This window comes from Rhinopithecus bieti, unplaced genomic scaffold, assembly GCF_001698545.2.
Source record: "Rhinopithecus bieti isolate Rb0 unplaced genomic scaffold, ASM169854v2 scaffold_9899, whole genome shotgun sequence".
Taxonomy (NCBI): domain Eukaryota; kingdom Metazoa; phylum Chordata; class Mammalia; order Primates; family Cercopithecidae; genus Rhinopithecus; species Rhinopithecus bieti.
Genome location: NW_016806979.1, coordinates 3341440 through 3351537, shown reverse-complemented (window position 1 = coordinate 3351537; position 10098 = coordinate 3341440). Strand labels below are relative to the sequence as shown.

The 10098-nt window shown below is 57.5% G+C and overlaps 1 protein-coding gene across 2 annotated transcripts in view; it reads left to right on the top strand.

Annotated features, from left to right (window-relative positions):
* Positions 1-9753, top strand: part of ENPP7 (ectonucleotide pyrophosphatase/phosphodiesterase 7) — a 12263-nt gene extending 2510 nt beyond the window's left edge. The window contains exons 2-6 of one of the 2 annotated variants that reach the window (XM_017879327.1): positions 637-782; positions 2055-2681; positions 4052-4271; positions 4935-5057; positions 8620-9753. In XM_017879327.1, the coding sequence (XP_017734816.1) occupies positions 637-782; positions 2055-2681; positions 4052-4271; positions 4935-5041 (1100 nt within the window). In that variant the 3' untranslated portion in view covers positions 5042-5057; positions 8620-9753. The remainder of the gene's footprint in view (positions 1-636; positions 783-2054; positions 2682-4051; positions 4272-4934; positions 5058-8619) is intronic. The other variant, XM_017879326.1, reaches the window with a different exon arrangement.
* Positions 9754-10098: the final 345 nt, after the last annotated feature.

Below are 10098 nucleotides of genomic sequence, written 5' to 3'. Positions count from 1 at the left end.
TTTTTTGAGGTGGAGTCTTGCTCTGTCACCCAGGCTGGAGTGCAGTGGCCAGATCTCAGCTCACCGCAAGCTCCGCCTCCCGGGTTTATGCCATTCTTCTGCCTCAGCCTCCCGAGTAGCTGGGACTACAGGCGCCTGCCACCTCGCCTGGCTAGTTTTTTGTATTTTTTTGTGGAGACGGGGTTTCACCATGTTAGCCAGGATGGTCTCGATCTCCTGACCTCGTGATCCGCCGGTCTCGGCCTCCCAAAGTGCTGGGATTACAGGCTTGAGCCACCGCGCCCGGCCAATCCGCAATCTTTTGCTAAAGCAAACAAATCTGCCACCAGGATCCCTGCACATGCATTCGTGCCTATGTGCCTGTCCAGCTGCAGGACAAACTGAAAGTGGAAGTGCAATTGGTACAATAGCTCAAATAACACGTGTCTATTTGTCTCGGACGTGACCTCGAACCTTGGCTCCCACGGGGGAAGTGCAGGAAGAAGTCTGCTCCTCCCAGCCCTGCCCCAGGCCCACTCCGCATCCAGCACACAGGGAAACCTAGGCTGCTGTGACTTCGCCTCTTCCAGCCCTGGGTCCGGCCTTCGCTGTGACCCCAGTCCATCCTGCCACCCTCTGCGCCTCTTCCTCCCTCAGGCAAATATATCGAGAACCACGGGGTGGTTCACAACATGTACTACAACACCACCAGCAAGGTGAAGCTGCCCTACTACACCACGCTGGGCATCCAGAGGTGGTGGGACAACGGCAGCGTGCCTATCTGGATCACGGCCCAGAGGCAGGTAATGTCACCCCCACCCATACTGACATTGCAGAGCACGGGGGCACCTAGGCCCAGGCGAGGCTTGGAACCATGTGAGATCCATGGCAGGTCCCTTCCCCACTCCAGGGTCTCGGGGCTCCTGGCCTACCCTGGCACAGAAGAGTGTGAAGTAGGGCCCCAGAATGGGCAGGTGGTGGGTGCTGGTGAGGACTAAGCAGTGAGCTATGTCCGGCTCCGCCCATGGACACAGCCCTGCCCGGTCCTCCCTGGGGGGCCCTGGGAGCAAGAGGGATTCTCTGTCCCCCTAGTCAGAGGGAGAACTGCACCCTTGGGCCCTGCAGCATTGGGGGTGAGGGTCAGACAGGGAAGATCATTGTGACTCAACAAGAAAGCATTTAACAATTACACGACTTTCTCCCTTTCCCACATCCCTGTGAGAGCTGAACAGCTAAATTCTAAAGGGTCAAAGATAAAATGAGAGGTGGGTTACAGTATTGACCCAAGACCATCCCCCACCCAGTTTGCAATGCTCTGGGGTCTTCCTGGCCCAGAGGCGAGGCTTCCAGTAAACAAAGTCAGTGGAGGTTTCCAAGATGAGGCTGGAATAAATGGCAGAGCCCATGCCCACCCCAGAGCCAAGGTATCCACTCTAGCCGGAGTTCCCTTGCTCCAGAAGGATCCATAGACACAGGTTTGCAAGCAGGAAGCCAAGGTAGAGACCCTGGCATCTCAAGGTGCTTGATCCAATGAAAGAATATCCGGGGGGAGTCGATGGGCAGGTGGGGTGGACAGAGGGCTGGGGGGACAGACAAATTCTAAATAAAGCAGCAGTCGAGTTAGGGGCAGCCAGGCAGCCAGGCAGAAGGCTGGAGGAGCAAGTGGACGGGACACAGGTGGACAGACAGACTCATGCCCGGACCAGAGCCCAGCAGGGCAGGCCAGACTTCAGTTCAGAAGGAGATGCTTTCTGGGCAGCGCGGCCTCGAGGCAGGCATCATAGCCCATTGATGAGGCAGACATTGCGTATCTAAGAACATTTTTACACTGATGTCTCGTTTAGTGCTCAAGTCCAGGGGGCACCTGTCGTTGCCTCTATAAAATCAGGTTTTAACCCCCATAGAACATGAGATCAGGGATGTTTTAGAAATTAAAGGCCCTGTAGCTGCAGCTAGGAGCAGGGATGGGTGGGTGGAACAGAGAAGCAGGCAGGTGGTAGACAAATGTGTTCACAGGCACGGGATGAGGGGCGCCCACTGAGGAGTCCTGTCCTTCACACGGCCTTGTCTGGCAGGGTCTGAGGACTGGCTCCTTCTTCTACCCGGGTGGGAACGTCACCTACCAAGGGGTGGCTGTGACACGGAGCCGGAAGGAAGGCATCGCGCACAACTACAAAAATGAGACGGAGTGGAGAGCAAACATCGACACGGTGATGGCGTGGTTCACAGAGGAGGACCTGGATCTGGTCACACTCTACTTCGGGGAGCCAGACTCCACAGGCCACAAGTACGGCCCCGAGTCCCCGGAGAGGAGGGAGATGGTGCAGCAGGTGGATCGGACCGTGGGCTACCTGCGGGAGAGCATTGCTCGCAACCACCTCACAGACCACCTCAACCTGATCGTCACATCCGACCATGGCATGACGACTGTGAACAAGCAGGCTGGCGACCTGGTCGAATTCCACAAGTTCCCCAACTTCACCTTCCAGGACATCAAGTTTGAGCTCCTGGACTATGGACCAAACGGGATGCTGCTCCCTAAAGAAGGGAGGCTGGAGAAGGTGTACAATGCGCTCAAGGATGCCCACCCCAAGCTCCACGTCTACAAGAAGGAGGCGTTCCCCGAGGCCTTCCATTACGCCAACAACCCCAGGGTCACACCCCTGCTGATGTACAGCGACCTTGGCTACGTCATCCACGGGGTGAGTTGCCTGCTGGAGGCACCACCTCTGGGGCTCCCTCCCCGGGCTCCGGGTCTCCTTTTTTTGTTTGTTTGGTTTTTTGTTTTGTTTTGTTTTGTTTTGAGATAGGGTCTTGCTCTGTTGCCCAGGCTGGAGTGCAATGACAGGATCTCAGCTTACTGCAGCCTTAAACTCCCAGGCTCAAGCGATCCTTCCACCTCAGCCTCCTGAGTAGCTGAGACCACAGGTGCATGCCACCACGCCTGGCTAATTTTTGTGTGTGTTTTGTTTTGTTTTGTTTTGTTTCGTTTGAGACAGAGTTTCACTCTTGTCGTCCAGGCTGGAGTGCAGTGGTACGATCTCAGCTCATTGCAACCTCCACCTCCCGGGTTCAAGCGATTCTCCTACCTCAGCCCCCTGAGTAGCTGGGATTACAGACGCCTGCCACCATGCCTAATTTTTTGTGTTTTTAGTAGAGACAGGGATTCACCATGTTGGCCAGGCTGGTCTCAAACTCCTGGCCTCAGGTGATCCACCCACCTCAGCCTCCCAAAGTTCTGGGATTACAAGTGTGAGCCACCACGTCCAGCTGATTTTTGTATTTTTTGTAGAGACAGGGTTTTGCCCAGGCTGGTCTCAAACTCCTGAGCTGAAGCGATCCTCCTGCCTTGGCCTCCCAAAGTGCTGAAATTACAGGGGTGAGCCACCGCGTCTGGCCTCTCCTTCCATCTCTATAGAGGCACTCCCTATTTCTAGCTGGCCCCCAGTTTGAGGAGCGTCAGCACTGAAGGGACACACCCTTCACGATACAGTAGTGTGTGTGTGCACATCTGTGTGTGCCCCCCACATTCAGGCACTAGGCAGTGGGAGTGTGTGTGCACATCTGTACCGGTCATGTCCGAGCACTGTGTGATAGGTGTGTGTGTGTGACCTGCGTGTCCAGGGTAAAGTGTAGAAGTCCAGCCCCAAGGGTGACAGGGAAGAGGCAGGAAAGAGTCAGGAGCCCAACCTCCCCTCAGCAGACAGCACAGGTGTCTGAGCCAGAAGCAAAGCACAGATTAGGGAGCAGACATCCCCGGAAAGGAAGTGACCGATGGGAGCCAGTGTTCAACACCACCCAGGAGGCAGGGCCCGCAGCCTGGAGCCGCTCGCTCCACTCCCATTTACTCAGGGTCTGGTCTCCGTTCATTTAACCGGACCTTCCCTGAACTTCACTCTTTAGGGTGACTGATCTCTGGACGCTGAGAATTCAGGGAAACTGAGTCTTGGAACCCCTTCAGCCCCCATATTGGTGCTCCTTCCTAAGAGGGCGTTCGTAGGGTGGATAGGGTAGGTGGAGAGGGTGTCTTGCTCCCAGCAAGGACCCAGGACCCTTTACCGCTCCCCGGCAGAGAATTAATGTCCAGTTCAACAATGGGGAGCACGGCTTTGACAACAAAGACATGGACATGAAGACCATCTTCCGCGCTGTGGGCCCCAGCTTCAAGGCGGGCCTGGAGGTGGAGCCCTTTGAGAGCGTCCACGTGTACGAGCTCATGTGCCAGCTGCTGGGCATCGTGCCCGAGGCCAACGATGGGCACCCGGCCACCCTGCTACCTATGCTGCACAAAGGTGAGGGCAGGGTGCCCCAAATCCCGGCCTGCTCAGGTGTGCACAGGTGTGCACATGTGGGTGCCTGCATGCCTGTGACCAGGATACGCCTCGAACCCCGAGTGGGGCTGCCTCCCCTGGCTTTGGGGAACACCGGAATCCCTCACATTCCCACAACACATGACCTCTCAGGAGCACCTCATGCATCTCGGGCGGCACAAGAGGGCGAGTGGGAGGAGTGGGCAGCCTTGCTCAAGAAGGGGACGGAGGGAGCAAGGGTGGCCCAGGTGGGCCTGCTGTGCAAAGCCCACCTCCTGGCTGCTGGATCCCCACTCCCCACTCCCCACCACAGCAACCTGAGGGCCTCCTTTCTGGAATCTTTCTGTATCAACCTCCCACACACACACACACACCTCCCCACCTGAACCTGACCCATCCTGGGGACAAAGGTCACCTGGAAACTGACAAGGTGGCGACCCTGGTGGGGGCCTGGCTGGAGAGGGGTGGGCCCTCCTGAGCAGGGCTGTGAAGGGCCGTGGTGGACAAGGGCCATGGGACCAAGGTGGCGGTGAAAGAGGAAGTGGGGGGCTCGTGGGGACCACCAGAGGACCCCGAGTCTACTGTGGAGGAGCTGGGGTGAGGAGCCATTCCTCTCTCCCCCATGGGTCCTCTGGCTTTCCTTAGATGCTGCTCTCCTGCTCAACGGAAGATCTGCTCTCCTGCCCAGCAGCGGGCCCCTCGTTGTGATGGGACTGCTGGGGACCATGATTCTTCTGTCTGAGGTCGCATAACGCCCCATGGCTCAAGGTCAGAGACCCAGAAGGCAGAGGCGGGAGGGTGGCCCCACGCTCCCTGACCCTCCACCCTGACGTCCGGCTACAGTCCTAGGCAGCCAGACCTGAGCTGCCAGGCCCCGCCCAGTGGGTGACTCCCACTAACCTGGCTGCCACAGAGAGGCGACCGATCACCCCTGGATCCCGAGGCCGACCCTTCCAGCCTCTCTGTTCTGGGCTTGGAGATCTTTCCAGAGCAGACCACCCGGACCAGTGGCCAGAATTCCCACCCTCCCCCAAAAGCCAGAACTCCCTCAGCCTCTGGCCAGAGCTGCTGCCTCCCCTCCTTTTTGCCATCTCTGGGCTCCACTGGGATAGCTCAGAAACCATCGTGTGGGGTGCGTTTGGGAGGAGAGCTCCGGGGCTGTGTTCCTGGAACTCTCTGGGAGCCTCCTAGGACACGCGTGGGGTGTGTTTGGGAGGACAGCTCCAGGGCTATATTCCTGGAACTCTCTGGAAGCCCACCTCCGAGGACATGCGTGGGGTGTGTTTGGGAGGAGAGCTCTGGGGCTGTGTTCCTGGAACTCCCCGGGAGCCTCTGAGGACAGTGCTCCCTTGTCTGTCTGCGCAGCCACAGCCTCCTAGGCCAAGCAGAAGAAAGTCATTCATTCATCCCAAAAATATGCAACGGGAGCCAGCTCCATGCCAGGCTCTGGTGGGCTCAGGATATGCAGCGAACAAGACAGTCCAGGCCCTAGAGTCTGGAACCTGTCATTTAAAGGCACAAGAAAGCAGAGGATACAAAAGCAAATGAATCCATGGGCAGAGTGCTCAGATGCTGGTGATGGCGGAGAAGAGACAGCCACAGGCAGCGACGAGGCAGGCACTACCTTTTCATTTGCCCAGCGTGGAATGGCCTCTCTGAGAAGGTGGATTTAGAGAGAGACCAGAATGACAAGAAGCCAGACATGCCAGGCTCTAGGAAAGAGATTCCAGGCAGGGGCAAGAGCCAGGGACAGGCCCCACGGTGGGACAGGTTCGGCGTGTTTTGGATGAGACAGAAGGCCAGTGTGCTTGAAGGCTGGCACAGAGCGAGGCTCTAACAGGAGCTGACCACAGCCCCAAGGCAGGAGGTTGCTGGATACACAGCGGGGAGCCCCAAGCTGAGGTCACACAGGGTCTGAGGTTGACGATTAAATAAGTGGGTCTCACTGCTGGGCCAGGGACAGAAACGGGAGCAGGAAGTGGCCAGTTTGGAGGTTGCTGCAGGGCCCAGCAGGACATTCCAGTGGCAGGGGTGGAGAAGCTGCAATGTGCACAGATTCCAAATACCTTTAAGAGGCACGACATTCGAGGTTTGTGGACAGATTATGTGGGAGGGTGAAGAAAGTAGAAAAATGAAGGATGGGTCCAATGCTTGGGTCTTGAGCCACTTGCTGACATGCTAAAATGTTGGGGACAGGAGTCGGGGAGGCTGAGACTTGTTTCGGCTGTGATCAGTCTCAAGGCTGGTGATGCGGCCATGTGCAGCTGTTCCTGGGCACAGGTTGTGCAGATGAGTCCATACCCAGGGATGCAGTTTAGTCTGGCAATTTAAATTGGAGACTTGTCAACACAAGCTATGGGACTCAATGAAAGCCCCCAGCCAGAAGGAGTGGACTGAGAAGAGATGGTGACCACACCACTCACTGAGAAGGCGGGGCTGGTGAGACAGGAAAAGCCAAGAGCTTTTCATGAATCAAGAGGGGAATGAGGCCGGGCAAAGTGGTTTCCACCTGGAATCCCAGTACTTCCAGAGGCCGAGGCAGGAGGATCGCTTGAGCCCAGGAGTTCAAGACCAGCCTGGGCAATATAGTTAGACCCTGTTTCTGTAGGAAATTTTTTTTTTTAATTAGTTAGGCATGGTGCTGTGTGCCTGAATTCCCAGCTACTCGGGGGGAGACTGAGGTGGGAGGATCACTGGAGCCTGGGAGGTGGAGGCTGCAGTGAGCCTTGTTTTCGCCACTGCACTCCAGCATGGGCAAGAGTGAGACCCTGTCTCTACAAAAATAAATAAATGAAAGAGAAAGGAGCAGGTTTAGGGTTTAGAGAAGTAGGAATGTGGAGATGTATGTGGTGGAGAGGACCATGCATGCCAAATGTCACATCCAGAAGGGGAACAAAGGACCGTTCAGCCCAAACCTCTCCTGCAGATGAAGATGCTGGAGCCCAGGGGCGTTAGCTGACTGGTCCAAGGGTGCCAAAGAGTGGCCGGTGGTGTGTCAATGCCAGTTTTAAGGTCCTGGTCCCGAGTACTTTCAGCCACAATGCCTGCCTCTCTGTGCTCAGGGGCTTGGGTCCTTGAAGCAAGTCTTCCAGCACTAGGCAGGGACATGATAAGGTTTCCATGGCACCAGAGTCCACAACCATTTGTTCTCCACATTAACCAAGAGAGGGACTCAGAAAACGTCATTATTCAGACTCACACACAATGAAATTGAAGCACGGAACATCGAAGACCACGTGACTCTGCACATTCTCACAGGGCTTTTCCCCAGAGGGACAGCCACAGTGGTGTCCCAGCAAACCAGCTCTCCAGATCCCCCTCAAAAAGCCCTGATGTTGGCCCGTACCCATTTCTGCGGCATCAATACTCCCACCGTGGCCCATTTTGAGCTACCAAAGTGAGGTCACTGAACACAAAGTAGGGAAGAAGCCTGCAGAATCATCTTTCGCAAGCAGCATCTGCTGGGCTGAGCAGGTGGCTAAGAGCTGGGGGTCCGAAGTTTTCATCACAGCCTGGTAAATTCCATTTGGAACTAGGCTGTTTTCTGTGGCCAGCTTCTTTTCTTTTACACAGATTCTCACTGTGTGGCCCAGGATGGGGTGCAGTGGTGCAATCACGGCTCACTGCAGCCTCGACCTCCTGGGCTCAAGCAATCCTCCCACCTCAGCCTCCTGAGTAGCTGAGACTACAGGTGTGCACCACCATGCCCAATTAATTTTAAATTTTAATTCTTTTTTTAAAAAGCAAGCTATGTTGCCCAGGCTGGTCTCGAACTCCTGGTCTCAAGCGATCCTCCGGCCTTGGCCTCCCAAAGAGCTGGGATTACAGGCATGAGCCACTGGGTCCAGTTCCTGGGCCCGTTTCTTTTCTTTAAAGGTAGTGTTGAAAGTACATGTGGTCAGTTAAAGGCACATTGTGGAACGGACGCAGTCCTTGCCCTGACTTTACAGAGTCCTCCTTCTCCAACCAGAAAAGCAGACAGAAGACTAGGGGAAGCTCTTCCGCCTCCTGGGATCCGCACACTGCCAGCCAGGCCTGGGACAGTGCTCACCTCCCGCCTCCCAGCCCTGGGAGAAGGGTCTGAAGCCTCCCATCCTCACACCACCCCCATGTCCACACCCGCAGCGCACCTGTGCGCTCCCAGGAATCCCCACACAGGCCCTTCTCTGCGCAGTCTGGCAGCGCTGCCCGCTTCCACTGCCTGCCGCCCCACCGCCCCCGCAAGCCCCCCAGCCTGTTTCCCACGATCCGTCCCTCCCAGTCCAACCGCACCTCTGCTTCACCTGTCCCACCAGACCTGCCCTCAGCCTGCCCCATCCTCTCCTCCCAGGCCAACGCGTGCTGCTTGCTCTTCCAGGAAACCTCGGGGAGCTGCCCGCAGGCCCCGAGCCGGCTGTCTCGCTGCGATGCTCCCCTGGTGGCCGACGGACCCTGCCTCCCCAGCTTATCCCAGGCCAGAGGCTGCATGCCACTGTCCCCGGCAGCACCAGCCCCTGCCTGGCTGTTATGGTGCTGGTAATCAGCCCCGCAGCCCAGGTTCAGGGCTCCTGGCGCGCCGGTCCCATAACCGGCCCCCGGCCCCTGCCCCTGCCCCTCCCACTCGGGCCCCTCCTCCTGCAAACCCGGCTCCCGAAGCGGTGCTGCCGTCTGCGGCCACGCGGGGGCGCGCGGGAGCTCCGCGGGCGCGGGGACCCGCAGACCCGGCCTCGGTCACCTGGGAGGGGCCTGCCCCGGCACAAAGCACCCATGGGAATAAAGGCCAAGCCGCGACAGTCAGCCCAGGGGAGCCGTTTCCCTAAAGCCTGCTGGTTTCCCGACGGTCCCACCATTGGCCCCAGCGTGGGATAAATTTCTAACTCCTTGCCAGGCTTCACAAGCCCCAGGGACCCCTCCATTCTCGTTAGGGGTGGGCCCTGGTTGGACGGCTGGCCAGTCCTGGAAAAGGGGTGAGTTTCCTAAAAGGAAGGGGGGAAGGCATGAGGAGGCTTTTTGGAACGACAAGGGAAGCAGCATCTGTAAGCCACAGTGCTCAGCAAGAAACCACGTTAAACAAGGCGGAAACACCGCAAAGAAAGTCGCGCGGATTGGCTCTGACACGGGACGGGGGTGGCCATGGCCAGGAGCCGAGAGACCCTTCGGTTAAGAGCACAGGCTTTGGAGTCAGATCAACTCATGTTCTACCCCTGGCCCCCCACCAAATGCTGTGGCATTGGCAAAGCAGTTGACCCTCCTCAGCCTCAGCTTCCTCATCTGAAAAAGTGGGATAATGAGGATCATGCCCACCTCCCTGGGGTACCTGAGAGTGAGGCGGGCACACTGTGGGGAGGTTGGCACAGAGGCTGGCCCCAAGCAGGTGCTCAAGAATGGCAGCCCCTGGGAGGATTAAAATCCTGCCCTGGGAGGTGCTGGGTTTGTCAGTGCCACTCTGCAGAGTAAACGAGCTGGGACACTGGGAGACACAGGCTTTAAAGTCTGAGTTTGTCAGATCTGCCTATTTCCCTGCCTCCAAAGCCCATGGCCCCAGCCCCACCCCACCCGGGGTCTCCTGCCTCTGCTTGTGGCTTTAGCTCCATGGAATCTCCAGGGCCCATCCCAGCCTGCTCTCCGCAGAAGCCTGACCGGCTGCCTGGGGCTGAAGCCTGAAGAGCCTGGACTTTGGTCTGGCCTGTGGGCCCCCTGGCCCACAATCCAATTGCTCTTCCTGGAAGGACTGCCCCGGTCCCCATGCCAGTGCCTGCAGCCACACCCCATGACACCCAGGCCAGCCACCCACCTGCACAAGCTCTGGCTTTGTGGCTGGGCCGGGGTC